Below are 15,045 nucleotides of genomic sequence, written 5' to 3'. Positions count from 1 at the left end.
CTTTGCCAAAGTAAGCTGAGGGAGGACTACTTAAGCAAACTAGAATTGTTTGCTTTTCAAACCGATCCAATATTCCAACTGAAAGTTTCTTGAACAATTTTGAAATGTCACTGAACAAATATGGACAGTATAATATTTTTTCTTTACAGGCACATCTTTTTATATATAGTTTAAAATGGACAGAATCCCATTGATGGTCTGCATTCAAAACACTTGTTTTATCACTAATAATGCCTGAAACATCAGTGGTTTATCTGCACCAAATTACTATGCATATAGTGGTCTGAAGATGCGAAACTGATCTGGAGACCAGAGTGGCGACAGGTCAGATGCAGTCCACGTACATCTGATCATCGGAGTTCATTAACTATTCTCTTTCTTCTCATGTTTTTCTCTGAAGCACTTCAGCTCCCTTCTTCCTTCCACCTGCTATCCTGATGATATCATCCTGTACTTGTGAGAGTGGCTGGTGAACAATCTCCAGGGGAGTCAGTGACTCTCAACTCCATCTCCTTCTGACAGATAGTTTCACCTTCAAGGTCGTACCATCATGCTTTTGTTTGAACACAGAGCAGCACACAGTGCTGGAATCAGCACTGGGTTCAAACACACCTACATACCGCAGAGGACCTGCACATGTGGCGATGTCTTCATTATCATGGCAATGCCCTTTGCTTGCCCAGACAAAAATCATTATGCAGGGCAAAAGAGCAGGGGGTTTGAACAAGAAGGCTCTTCAAATGTTCAATACGTTGAATATTTCAGTAATCCAGATAGCAATGTTGTGAAGGCAGCTAAGAGATTGGACGGTGTGTTGAATAACTTGAGGGAAAGTCAGTTTGATAGGACTGAAGTGATACATTCAGAATTCACACCTTGCATGCTCTTTGCATGTCATTTACTTGACAAATGCAATTAGGGACTATCTACGCGAGCGAGATATCAAACCTAAACCCTTGGCCTTTGCTTCACCTCAAGGGCCGTGTTCCGAGATCCCCGCCCATCACACTGAACAAATAACAATCCCTTCTTCGACAGGCTCATGCAGTCGACCATTTGCTGCAATGCAGAGGCGAGAGGAGTGCTACAGGACTTGTCTTATCCTTTCAAAGATGATCACTCCTTTCACCTTCAGGAAGATTTTACCACAGCACACAGAGGGGACAGCTGCTAAACACTGACCCTTTGAGTGAGGCTGTGCGCATTTTAAGGAGGATTCAGCAGAGTATGAAACATGTAAGGCTTATGATATTCTGTAATTGGATTTCCGAGAAAGCTGGTGACAAAGTCCCTCACACGCCACTAATCCTCCCAATCAGCACTGCGGCCCTAAAGCATGCTCTTCTTTGCAGATGAATATGGAGCAAGAGAAGAGAGTAGAGCACGAAGCGAGGAAGAGTGTGGGGAACGCTGATGAAGACGGGTGCGGATCGCGCTGCGGCTGCGTAAAGACGGAGAGTTGCTGAATGCGTGCCGCCGTGTGTCCTAACACAAACACACATTCTAATCACCATTGCTGTGCTGGGAGTGAGACGAGTTAGATGAGGCAAGACACCCGGGACAGCTGCAAAAAAGGAACGAGGGACACAGAGTTCAACATGTCAGACCGCAGCAGCAAACATTCAAACTGTCGCTGTCAGAAGTGGTCTGGGGCTCTGCCTTCTCAAAAAAACAGGAAAGATTAGCTTCGCTGAATCAGAGGAAACAGTTCACTTTAGGACTCCACGATAGATGCCTTTAAGAAACAAAGACACAAGAAGAAAACTCCGTGCCATATCAAAGAGATTAAAATAATAGTTTAAGAAGATGCCTCCACATTATTCGACCTGACTACAGGAGGACTGGTCTCGCCTGAGAAAAGATTTGTGGTGATATTTCAGGTATAAAGTGCCGCACTTACTGACTTGTTTTGAATCCAATTCCACAAAGCAAGGGAAATACCTGCCAGCTGAAAACCTTTCTCGTTCCTCTTCTTATTTGGATGATTGAAAAAAAAAAAAAGGTAAAGAGTAAACTTTGTAGATGTCTGGCAGGCACCTATATTTTCCGTAAATGACAAAATGCTGTTTTGTTTCTGTTTGTTTTTTGTGATCTTTTTTGTCTCACTTGCTAAACTAGTTTCTGTTTGTCATTTTCTCTTTTCCTCCTCTCTAAGACAGGACAGCAGTGAGTCTTGAAATTTCCATATTCCAGTTGAAGTGGAAGCCATCTGAGTTTAATGCTTCCTGACTGGCTGTTTCAGTCCTTTAGGGAGATTTCTGATCTGTGTGTTTATGCATGGCATATATACACATGCAAAGCCAAGAGTGTGCCACACAGTGCCATCACGAGGGGTAACTATCTGCCATTCTCACGAGGTCCACTTCCTGTGCATGTAAACTAAGTCTTTGCCTCTGGTGTCACTATTCAATTTACATTTCACAATTCATATCCTATCACGATGAAACAAACTGAGCCAAGCTATTGAGGGATTTGCATTGTGAAGCTTGATTACAGAGATGAATTTTAAAATAGAACCTCTCCAGGTCTGTCCCAGCTTTTTGCCTTTCTCTGAAGAATAATGGAATAAGTGAATGAGGACAGGAGATGAGACCAGTTGTTTAACCTTGAAGACATCACCTAAAGAATTCCCTCTCCTTCTCAGCCTCAGTCCGGGCCTGGTTAAGTAGAGTCCAGTGCCACTTTTCATCTTATTAGAGCTCTTCCTGAGGTGGTGCTACATCCCAGAATAATAATGCTGAAGGTAGTAGTGAGAGAGAGAGAGATGGAAAACAGAGGGCTACACCATGAGTGAGCTGTAATCCTATATGTGCCAGGTCCCCAGCATACAAACCCTTGAATATGCCTTACTCATCTCGCTTCTCTAAAGCAAATTTCCCCACGGAAACAAATAAAGATTTTCAGCAAGAGGCTTCACTTTAGAGGCATTTCATATAGAGAGAGATGAGAGCAACAAGCTTTCTCACATTAGATGAAAAGATGTGCTCCTCTTTATTCTCCGTGGACCTTTCATTGTCTGAATGTGTGCCAGGCACCAACGCCGCTACGAAAAAGATTTCTTGTCTGATATGATTACTGTGCTGCAGTATAGTCAAGTCAGGATAAGTTCCAGGTTTAGTCTTAATGACAGTACGATAAAGAGCCACTGAAAAGGGAGGGATCAGCATGGTAGACTGATCAGCAAAAGCAAAGAAGTGCTCAGTGAATTAACTTTTAAGCGACTGTAAAGTGATACATTTGCCTTTAAATAATAATTCAGTTGACCAAAATTACTAAAAGACATATTTTCTCATTAACCTAATAATATTTAGGTTCTAAAAATAGCTTTAATATTATTTACCAATAATTTCTGATTTGTATACCTTCAAGCACAACAGTCAGCCGATTACACAAATTTGCAACATTAGCTATAACTTTATTTGAAGGTAAAACCAGAAGTGAGCACGTCCATAATTTCTGCAGAAATCTCATTGGTGGTAAGCAAGGCGCCAAACTGACACTTTGCACTGTCTTGTATAAATGTTTCAAATTGTACCTGCATTTTGTGCTAATCACATTCTTCAGCAGGTTTTGAAAATAATGTCATTGCAGCACCAATTCTACAAAACTCTCCATGCAGCTAGTGTTCATTACACCTCAATATTTCATTCAGTTACAGCTTAAAAGCTTTAGTCTGAGACAAACCCCTGAAATTGGGAGTGAAATGTTCACTGACTTTTCACAAACTTTGGCCACTTGAGAGCAAATTCCAAACTTAAGCTTCTTTATGCATAAAAGACCCAAAGTCTATCCCCTTACAGCTTAGGGATGGGCCTACAGTGGCAGCAGCAGCACTACAATGGGCAGGAGGAAAATACATTGCACAAAGTATTGAGAAGAAAGCAAGAGAACTGATGAGACTTTTCTGTGCCCTTGACACATTTCAGAAAGGTATGTTACTCAGTCTCACCGTGCATTTGCACTAGAAAGAGCAAAGTACTCCAGCCATTCACACATATTGTACGTACCTTTATGGTTAGTTAATTTCAAAGTGGACATCAGGCTATTTTTGGCTGCTGTCCACTTCACAGCTATTGAGGGTCTAATATTCAATGTGTGCAGCTCACATGTAAAACCTCACACATCCTCAGCACAGTCCAGAAATCCAGCTTGCTTCAGTTCAGTACAGAAGACAGGTATGTGCAGAGCTGAAGGAACAGCTACTGTGCTATACGTTTACAATCCAACTCAAATCACATGCACATACAAACACTGTGTTTGGTCATTTCATCTCTGCATCTTCAGCACTGTGTCTATTTCCTCCTCTATTCCCTTCTCCCATAAACATAGCTAAGCCACTGAACTCTCCCCAAGTCCTTTTTCATCATATTCTCACACTGTCAGGGCTGCAAAGGGCACCGGCATCTGAGAGAAGCTTCCCATTGAGGCCTTTGGAACGGATTCACTCCAAACGGCCTTTTCATTCTGCAGCTGCGATGGATTAGCTCTGTCATGGGTCCAGATGAGGTTTGCCTTCCTGATCTGCACGCCATGCCGGGCAAAATGAAGCCACGGCATCGAGATAAAAGAAGGGAGGAAAAATAAAATTAAGGGACAGGAAACGTGCCGGCGGCGACCCAATGGTCGATGATAGAACACTTCAATATTTCATCACAGAGTCATGCATGGACACACAAACACGGACAAAGGCCTGGGAGCAACCGCCCACAGGTTTTATGTAGCCATGTGTGAAATGGCAAGAGCCACACAACAGCACTCTCCGAATTAACCATCGGAGGCAGAAACAGAGGAGGGTCACGGCTGAGCGATCACATCATGTTCACTTAATTCTCACTCGTGGGGATAGTGAGCACTAACGACAGGAGAACCACGGTAAGATGCGTGTAAAGTAAGACAACACCACCACATCACAATGAGATGTTTTTTTCTCTTTCACACTTACAAAAAACATCCTCTTAAATTAAGCTGGACAAACTGATGAACAGCTATGTCAACCGCCAGATGAGTCAAAGCACCTTGGAGCTTTATATACAGCCACAACCAAATTATTCTGAGCATATTATTTAAGGCCATTTGATTAGCATTCTGCTCTTTGTGACACTCATGCAGATGCAATTAAACTTAGGTGTTAGGTCAATATGAATCAGTGAACAATCAGAAATATATTGGTGCCTGTTGGGGTGACAACACAGATAAAGTGGTTTGAGTGGCCTTGGTTTGCCACTCAGACCCGCCAGAAGATATTTCTGTTTCAGTATCATCAGCAGTTCATTGCTGGGGTCTCCAGTCTACAACTGCAATCACAGTTGCTATAATTGTGTATAAATCCATCCTGTCTCCAGAGGTGTTGGTCTGCATTATGTCTTTCATTACATAAGACGTGTTAAATATTAACCACGGAGGCTATTCATGGCACGGCATGTCTTATTTGCATCTCTGTATCACTGCAAGGAATATGCTAATATAATTTTTTTTTCTACCTCCTTTCCTTCAGCCTGTATGCTAGAGTGCCCGTACACTAGTCTCACAAGGTTATGATGCTTCAGTGGCCCGGCGACTGTGAACTGTCACAAGCAATCAGTTATGATGGAGCCCTTGTTTCTGCACAGACATGCAGCTTTGGCAGGGCTCTGCAAGCAACTGCCTCCTTTGAAACAGGCCAGAAACGTGCGGATCAATCTGCTCAGTCGGCAGACGGAGAGCTGGCAGCTGGAAGCCCCATTGCACTGTGATCCAATATTTACTAGTTAGGAGAGTACATCGTGACACTCCCTGTTGATGTTTTGTATTCAACACAACATCACCACCACGATGCCCCCCTTATTTTTGACTGTCTTCAGCATAGAAAATATACACCACATGCATACAGAGGGAAACCAAAACAACAAACAGCTGATAACGCAGTCCAAGTGGACAGAGATTAGGCAGCACACAGGTGCCAATTAATGCTTTTCTCTTGGCTCCTCACACATAATAAAAGCCCCAAAAGTGTTTCCTTTCATAAGCTGCCTGACCTTGCTCAGGACAATGCAGTCAGCAGCTCCTATTGAGAAAGACTACAGAATTCCCTCTATTTCCTTTGGACCAAGTGAAGCCAGGCCAATGCAGCAACTTCCGATGAGGCACGATGCGGATGTGCTATTCCAGCTCAAGGAGGGGATTACTGATTCAGTGATTATGGGTATTGTAGGGGAGTCTAGTGAATGGCCAATAGCTATCTGAGTGTGACTGCAATGGCTGCAGAAACATAGCTGTAATGGGCTTTGTGGGAGAGATTAAATATATATAAAGAGAGAGATAGAAATGAGAAAGGCGGGAAGGGGGGGGGGGCAAAAGTAAAAAATGCTGACTGCAATGTCAGAGATCTTTTCTGGTGACAAGTTTTGAAAATGCTCTTCCTTTCCTCCTCTTCACTGACTCTGTCCCTGCCTTTTTTTTTTTTTTTTACGTAAGTGGTGCATGAGGGTAAATGACATGTTGAAATGAAAAATTATCTCAGCCACAAACGGCGTATCCCACTCTCCTTGAGAGGTTTTGCTCATTCAGAAACAAAATGGAAAACAGCCATCACATGGAGCTGAGCTGCTGGCAGATGTATCTCCAATGCACCTGAGATGAATAGTTCAGAACAGCAGCCTGGCCCCTCTTCATTTTGCTTAAAATGCACCACATGTACAGGTCTTTTCTTATCATAAAGTCTTTTTTTTTTTTTTCCCACAGAGAACAGCAATGAATGCTTGCAATACACCACTAAGTCTTCTTAGAGTTCCCCTGTGTGGTCGGTCATAGTGTTTTTCCCTGCTTTTGATATGGCCAGCCAGCTCCTCTTGTTCATCACAATGCAGCACTGATAAAATCTTCAATAACAGAACACAGACATTGCTTGTCATTGTTGACTTATAGTTTAGAAACCTCCTTATTATTTGAACAGTGGTGAACAGATGTGCGGACCATAGATGGGCTGTCATGTTGCATCACATCTGCTGCGAAAAACCAGGGCTTGATCTACGTCTTGCTTTCACGAGTTTGTCATAAACCTCTCATATGGGTCAGTGTTGCACGAATTATTCTTAAACCTATTCTTTGTTGGTTGGTATCATTGGGTTTTTATTGCTCAGCTCTGGTGTAAATCAAAAATCTATTTAAGTGTCAAAGCTTTATATAAAGCCCTATATGTCCAAGTCTGGTTAAATTACTGCTGCAGTATGTATTGTATAAAAAAGCATCAGTTATCATGTTCATACAGTACTGCAGTATTGCTGGCTGTTTGGAATAAATGCAGGCTGCAGGGAGATGTTGATATCTTCAGGGTGCCTTGACAGTCCGTCCATAATCATTTCACCTTAATCCCTCTTCTCACTTGCAATTTATCACATCCCTAGAAAATTGAGCAGATAGATAAGGGAAATCAATAAGAAATTCAAAGAGCCCCCGCATCCACACAGTAGGTCTGAACACACCACGAAAGACTGATAACTGTCAGGGCCAGAGAAATCTTTAAAAAGTGCCAATGTAATTCCATGATGTGATTTACTGACCTTCTAAATCAAAAAATATGCTTTTACCCGTTATCTTTTTATATGCAATAGAATATGTAATGGCCAAATGCCCAGTGTTTGTGAAAGATATATGAAGATTTGAAGCTACCACAGCAGCGAGGGAGGAAAGCTGTTGTTTTATCAAACAACATCTGCCAGCCTCATTGATTCCAAAACAAATAACACTCCGACAGCAACACTTCTCCTCAGGTTGGGTTTAAGAGGATCTTTTGATATTCTGATTAAAAATTCATTGTGTTGGATCTGCCTTAGAGTGTGTTCTTTGTTTTCTATTCTGAATCTCATTACAGCTTCAGCTGTGTGCCTGACTTTAGAGTAAATAAATAAAAATATAGCAGAGGGCATCTCATGGCCAGAAAATTAGGTCAAAATGATGTTCCCTTTGGAGGTTTGGCTTTTGGAATTTTTCCAGCCTTTTATGGGTTTGCTTTAAGCTTTAACCCCATGTGACCACAACAAACTATACCTGGTGTTGTAATTAAGCAAGCACGACTTCAAGAAAACCTTAGGAAATGTAGCACAGCTTGTTAGCAATCCAACAGTACTAAATGTATGTTGTGTTATGTACTAATGAAGTGGCAATTACTGTATAACTTGTGCTAATAACTACTCAATAGTAATGTTCCAAAAGAAATAATAATAATAATTTAAGCCAAGGCAGATCATTACACGTGATTGAGAAATCTCATCAACTATGCTGTCAGTCAACCCCTTCAGCTGACGTCCCTGCTCCCCTCACAGAGGCCTTGCTGGTCCCAGAGCATGTGACCTCATCCAGGGCCATTACTGTACCACTCATCTAACTGGGGCCCTCATTCAGCCGCCTCGACAGGCCTCTGAGACCGCCTGGCCTGCTGGCCTCGAAATTGCACCATTACATTACAGTACAGTGGCTCTTGTTTCTCTCTGAGGCTTTTGCACAGTCATGGTGCTTACCAAATGGGTTCGATGCCTGATTTTTTGCATGTCACGTAAATTCTAGCCTGCATATATTTTTAAAATGACATTTTCTTTCTGTTGGCCAGTACAGATTTTTTTTTTTTTTTTTTAACCATGACCTTTACTTTAGATAAAAGATAAAGTGTGTCATAGGAGCTTTGGTACAAAACAGTGAGACCCAGTGATAAATGAGAAGGAGACAGGATGTGTGTGTCTGTCTATGCATGTGTGTTTGTTTGTGGGTGTGTATATGTGTGTGACTCTGTGCATATGTGCACACACATGCATGCATACGAACATTCCATAAACAAATCTCCATCTGTGCCTCAAACACAGCTGGACTGTGATGCCATGTCCCAGTACAACCCCCATAGCCTGGAGAAATCGCTCTTTTGCTCACACACAGTAGTCAACTTATGAACACGCATATTCTGTATACAATCAACCTTTAAAACATTCCTCAGTCAAATTCTTTCTGCTTTTCTTGCACTTGTTTTCTCTTTCTGCAGTCTCTACTCTTCCCCCTACCCATTTCCCTGCTGTGTTTTCCTGGTCACACCTTTCAAACTGAGTTACAGCCTGCAAGGACAAGAAGTGTGGCACTACTACTATCACCTGAGGAGCTTCTCTCAACCATAGCCTGCCTGCAAAAACATGTTGGCCTGTCGCTTTGTTAACCATTCTTTCACACACCACCACCACCACCAACAACAACAACAGCCCCAAAAGCTATACCCCATAATATACACCCTGAGATTTAGTAAGGGTTCTTTCATCTGTGCTTCAGAACATATGCCATTTGCCACATGTAGTCAGTCACAGCGCAGGCCGCCAGTGTAAAGAGACTGTTGCTGTTTCTGGGCAGCATGTGCAGAGCTAACACTCTTAGTATGTGCTGGGCTTAACGGTCAGTCAGTGAAGAAGAAGTTTCTCAGGATGTGTTGTGTCTAGCAGAAAATTGTTTGCGCGCCATGTTACTGAGTTTTTATGATAATCCTAATCAGTGACGTCGATGTTCCACATCTATGTAAATATATAAGCCTCGGCTGGAATTTTCTTCCTGACAGCTACATGAAATGTTACACATCTTAAAGGCCTTTCTGATCGCGATGCTGTACTCAGGATGAAGTTGCTCACACACTGACACCATAGATCATCCTGCATCATGTGAAGTACAGCATCCAGACTGAATGCAGCATACAAATTATGTGCGACAATTTGTGTTTCTGCACGCTACTTCAGACTGACAATACAGCAGCATGAATTCTTAGCATCACATGAGTCAACTGCTATTAAGATGTGTTAAAGAAATAGTTTGACATTTTGGGAAATACACTGCTTCACTTTCTTGCCAAGAGTTAAGTGAAAGATTGACACCACTCTCGTGTCTCTGTAGTAAAAATAACACAATAGCCAAAAGTAGATTAGCTTAGCTTAACCAAGACTGGAAACAAATGAAAACAACCTACAGTGAGACAACAGTGGAAACATTTTCTCATCTTATGCTTGGCAAGAAAACAAAAATGCACATTGCCCAAAAAGGCAAACTATTCCTTAAACCTCATTTTCTCTCTGTTTACTCTGATTTTTGCCTTTGAAAATTAAAAAAAAAACACAATGACTGTGGCTTGTTTCACTCTGTCTTTTTTTTCCTCCCCACTCTTGGAGCAAAAGAGTCTCTTCTACAGTAGCTAACACCAGTTGAAGACGGTGGCTGAACAATGCAGCCAAAGAAGCATCTGCTACTGCCAGGGATTAAGGACCTGGAGGATTCAATAAAAGAAGGGTAGGCACATGTAAAAAGGCTGGCAGAGGGGACACAGACCATTAGTTTAATGACAGAATGAGAAATGCGGAATAGGGAGATGAGATTCAAAAGCCAAGCATTGCGAAATTTGCCTTAAAATGAATCAAGGCGAGTAATCTAATAAATAGCGAAGCAAAGAGAGAGGGGGGGGGTTGGGGGGTGCTTGATGTTTTTTTTTTTTTTTTTCGCCTCAGGTAAAGAGAGAAGAAGAAGAAGAAGGGTAAACAGGAGAGAAAAGGATGGCAGTGTCATTAAGTTGGCTAGCCGTGACCATCAGGGGCATTAATGCTGTCTGCTCTGCTTTCTTTAAACGGGTACCCTTTGCTTTGAACTACTCCTGCCTCCTCTGTGAGCATACCTGACTCCTAGCTTCCACAGCTATTATGGACCCTGCACTGGTAATTACACATTTCACAATTTCTGATGTCACTTCAAAGCAACAACAGTCTTGCCACCAAAGCACACAAAATGCAGCTGCACTACAAAGCCAAGCCTTAAGGATTACTGAAGCCACACATTGTTTTGCTGCCGGTCACTAATTCAATTAATAGCATAAGGCTTTAAACTGACTAGAAAGAAACTGTTCTGACACTAGACTGTGCCTTCATCATACCTAAGGATTTCCATATTTTGTTTCTAAAAAGCAAAATAAACTCCAAGCAAGTTTGGTCTGAACTGCTGTATGTAGATTCTCTTGTTCTTTTGCGTCTGTTATATTAAATTTAAAGGATGTACAGCAAATGAGGGGGAGTGATCTACATGATGAGTCAGAGTAGAGGGCTTTGGCACTGTTTCCTAGAGTTAAGGAAGATTGGACACTGAAGCACAACAACGCCTTCAAGAAAAGAGGAATCCAAATGACAAAAGAAAAAAAAAACAACAAATGCTGTCATTTCAACAGCCCTGCAAAGCTCGAGGTAGCTAGATCTCATCTTGATCAAAGCAATGAAGCTTGCCTCAAAATAGATTTACTCCCCAAACCCGCATAAATACGTTTGTGCAATCTTACTTTGCCTGATAGTAAAATAGATGTGTTATTGCTGACATAGGTCTGAGTCATCCACACGGGGCTATTGATGACGGAGGAAATTTGAATGTCTACTAAATAATTGTGACAGCTTGCAGAACAAACAACAGCACTGACAAACCTAAAATTCAGAACACAGGGGGTATTCACTCACCAGAGGCAAAGCCTCAAAGGCCTTGGAGTCAGCAGATAAGTGATATTTAATAACCGTCATATCTACTTTGTTCGCTACATTGGTAGAGACAATCTGAGGTGCTTGTGGACTGTTGTGAGCTCAGCATGAGCTGTCTGCAGTTTGCGAGCTCAGCTTGACAGAAGTCTCAGGGCACTACCTCGAAAAAAAGTCTCAGATCACGCATTACACAAACCAGATTCGAAAGAAAACTGCAAGACTGTTCTAAGGGCACTCTTAGCTCAAGTTCTGTTGATTATTTTGAAATTAAATGGAGGACTCTCAGTGAGTATAAGACGTCCTCCTGTATAATGTATTTCTGTAAACTTTTAGAAAAGAAACTGAATTTCTAACAGAGCACATTAATAATACGCACATCGCAGCAAAACGACCACTATAATGACATCTCACCATTGCTCCTCTATTTTTGCATCAATGAACCATCAATTTCTTTTAAGCACCGGTTGCTTTGTAACATTGAAACCTCATGGTTTTCTTGAATGTGAAGTTCAAGGCAGTCCTGAGACAGTGCTCTTGATGGAGATGCTAAGACATGGCAGCAAGAAGCAAGAAACGGGGCCACTGCTCCCACAGGAACCCCTTCCTCTCACTAAAGCTGTCTGCCCCTGAATTTAATTAGATTCTGATATCAAGCCTTTTTCTCCTATGCTTCCCTTCCTCTTCAACATGCGTGAAATTGCACGGCACTATCTATTATTTATTCACTCTCATTTGCTTATTGTTTTTTATGGATGCCTTCGTTAGGGCACTTGCAGCTCTGCTGCCTGTGATACGACGCTCTTCTTCATCTCCCTTGCTGCTCAGACCCACCTCCTCTGCAGGTCTGAGCCCAACTCATTTGCTGGCGTTGGTTGAGGAGCTATGGATTTTTCCCCCTTTCACCCAATGACAGCACGGTGAGGTGCTATGAGGGCTGGGTGCTAATGAGCTGACTCCGCAATGCTGGGGGAGATGCTCTGTAACACGGGGGGGAGTCAGAGGAGGGAGCAGGCGGGGATGCTCTGGCACAAGGAGAGTCAGAGGGACCATTATGACCATGCCACACACCACAAAGGGGTTTGAGGAAGTCTCCAAAGTCAACCATTCAGGCAATCTGACTCATCATTCACAAATTACAACCTAAAATAGCATTTTCATTTCATTGCTATTCTTTCTGCTTTTTGTCCACTCTTTTTCTGCTGATTTCAGGAAACTACAGCCAGTGGGGATGGGGGTGGGGGATTAAAAAAAACAGAGGTTATTTGATGGATCGGCCACAGCACCAGTTGCACCATGGGAAGTATCATAACCACATAACAGGACCCATACTGAGGCAGGGGGGAAAAATCAAGTGTTGCCTATTTTTTTCAGTGATATTTATCCAACATTGCAGCATGAAGTTTTAAAATCCACTGCTTCCATCCAATTTTTCTCCATTACACAACATATGAAAACCACCAGAACTGAGTCCTTGACACAGGGTTTGTGTAACTGGCTGTCTCAAGGCCAGTATGTATACAGCATGTTGCCAAAGGGACTTACTTGTGGAATTCATAGATCTGTAAAATATGACCTCTGTAAAACTCAAAACAAACACAGATGTTGTAAATGTGGCAGCACTACTGTGGTTTCCAACCATTGCTGCTGTCTATAACATGCATAAAGATAATATAAACATTTCTTTTCTTTTCTTTTTCAAAAGGGGGTAGGGGGTGTATGCATTCTGTGATAAAATCCAAAACAGCTGTTTTGGATGAATATGGAAAGAACTCTGTGTAGATTTTTTAACTGCATTGGCACATTCCCGCATTTCCCATTGAGACTTTCTGAACTAGAGTGAAGTGAGATGAACTTGAGTGCATCCCCTGGATTGAAATGTCTATAAGCTCCACAGTGTATGAGTTTGACATAAATAATTCTGCTCATTCTGCGTGGACAGAGGCGGTGTGGAATGTGGACATGGCTGAAAATAGAGGCACACTTACACGCATGGGTGACCGAAAAGCTGTTGGACGATTCGAGGTTGTCGACATTGTAGTTGAGGTGGAAAGGCTTTTCAGTGGTGTTTTGGTTGGTGTTGTAGAGTTGGACAGCGAACCTGAACGCGCTGTGCTCCTGCACCGTGGAACGCATGAACAGCCCCCCTTAGAGAAAGATGAAAACCAAAGATCAGACAACACTGTCACAGACGCTTCAGCGCCCTTGTTTTTAAGTCTAAGTGTCAGCTTTGGATCTCATTTTATTCAGTGAGGAAGAACTCCAGTCGTCCCATTGTATTCTGCGGAAGGCTGCTATTTGAAAAAAATGAACTGTCATGCATTTTTGACCGGTTTGGCTGTTTGTAACTCTTCAGATCGAGCGGGAGTAACTGACGGTCTTCCTTTTAACTCCACTTATCTTCAGCCCAAGATTACAATTACACAGTCAATACTAAATGTAGCTTCATTCTATGCAGTTTTTCTTTAAACGAGCAGCATCTGTTAAAAAAAAAAAAAAAAAATCAAGTTAGTCTCTATCATTGCGCATAGCTCCGCGCTCCAAACGGATCCCTCCGGTATGAAATTGCAGCCTTGTGTGATTTTAGCCACACAAATCCCAAATGTGCAGCATTTTAACAGAGCAAAACACTTACCGATATTAATCTGATTGGGGAATCCTGCGAATGATCTGTCAAAGAGCCACAGCAGGAACAATACCGCGCGTTGTGCCATTTTCTCCGACCTATCTGTTCAACTCCTTAAAAGGGTCTGTCTGAGCAAATTCATATGTTATGGATGAAAGCCGGGCGCGATGGAAATCCAGTGGAAAGATGATGGTCGCTCACAGTGCACCAATTAGGTTCATTGAGGTGCAGCCCAGCTGCAGAGCAACTAAGAGAGAGAGTGGGAGAAAGGAGGGAGGGTTGGGCTGGTGGGGAGGTTGGGGTGAAGGAGCTGATCTGAACTCCGATTGGACCCGTCGCGGCGGGCCGGTGTGGGTCAAACTTGATCTGACGTTAAATTAAAAAGCCTCAACCGACTTGATTATGACGGCTTGGAATAAACGCCGCACTTGTCAATATTAGCCTTCTGTTGGCCGAATCAATAGAAACGCTGCAATCTCTTGTGGCCAATGAATGAATAGTCCGGACACTTCCAGCTGCTGCATGTCTACGGAACCCGCGGAGAGGCTGCACCAACGCGAGGCGAACACGGAGAACTGCCGTAATTTTCCACAGAGGTGACATGTCTGGAAAGTTTGTGCTCAGGAGTATCCGCGTTGCGTCTTTTCCCATCCGTCCTGCAGATTTACTCTAATAGCGTTCATCTCGCCAGCGCGGCATGTTTAAGGTTAGAAAGAGGTACAATTCAAAACACGAATACAAACAGAGTGTGGCCAAACACAGGGACACAGAGTCAACAGAACTGTCTATGGTCCTGAAATTGGTCACGCCTAAAAGTCACTAAACAAAACTTTGGCTCGTTTTTGTTTTCTATTTAGCGCACCACGAATGTCAAACAGGCCTGTAAAACAACAGATTCAGGTTTCTTTGGAGGTTTCA

At 42.6% G+C, this 15,045-nt stretch overlaps 1 protein-coding gene across 4 annotated transcripts in view; it reads right to left on the bottom strand.

The window, feature by feature from the left end:
• Positions 1-14,497, bottom strand: part of gria3b (glutamate receptor, ionotropic, AMPA 3b) — a 79,510-nt gene extending 65,013 nt beyond the window's left edge. For 2 of the 4 annotated variants that reach the window (XR_006844899.1, XM_046406395.1), the window contains exons 1-2: positions 14,137-14,497; positions 13,490-13,648 (exon numbers count right to left, since the gene is read on the bottom strand). Coding sequence is in view for 3 of the 4 variants with exons in the window: in XM_046406395.1 (XP_046262351.1) it covers positions 13,490-13,648; positions 14,137-14,215 (238 nt within the window). In the remaining variant the exon portion in view is untranslated. The remainder of the gene's footprint in view (positions 1-13,489; positions 13,649-14,136) is intronic. The other 2 variants (XM_046406394.1, XM_046406393.1) reach the window with 1 other exon arrangement.
• Positions 14,498-15,045: the final 548 nt, after the last annotated feature.

The sequence above is a fragment of the Scatophagus argus genome, chromosome 12, assembly GCF_020382885.2.
Source record: "Scatophagus argus isolate fScaArg1 chromosome 12, fScaArg1.pri, whole genome shotgun sequence".
NCBI lineage: Eukaryota > Metazoa > Chordata > Actinopteri > Scatophagidae > Scatophagus > Scatophagus argus.
The sequence above is the reverse complement of the archived record's forward strand: the minus strand, read 5'-3'. Positions and strand labels throughout refer to the sequence as shown.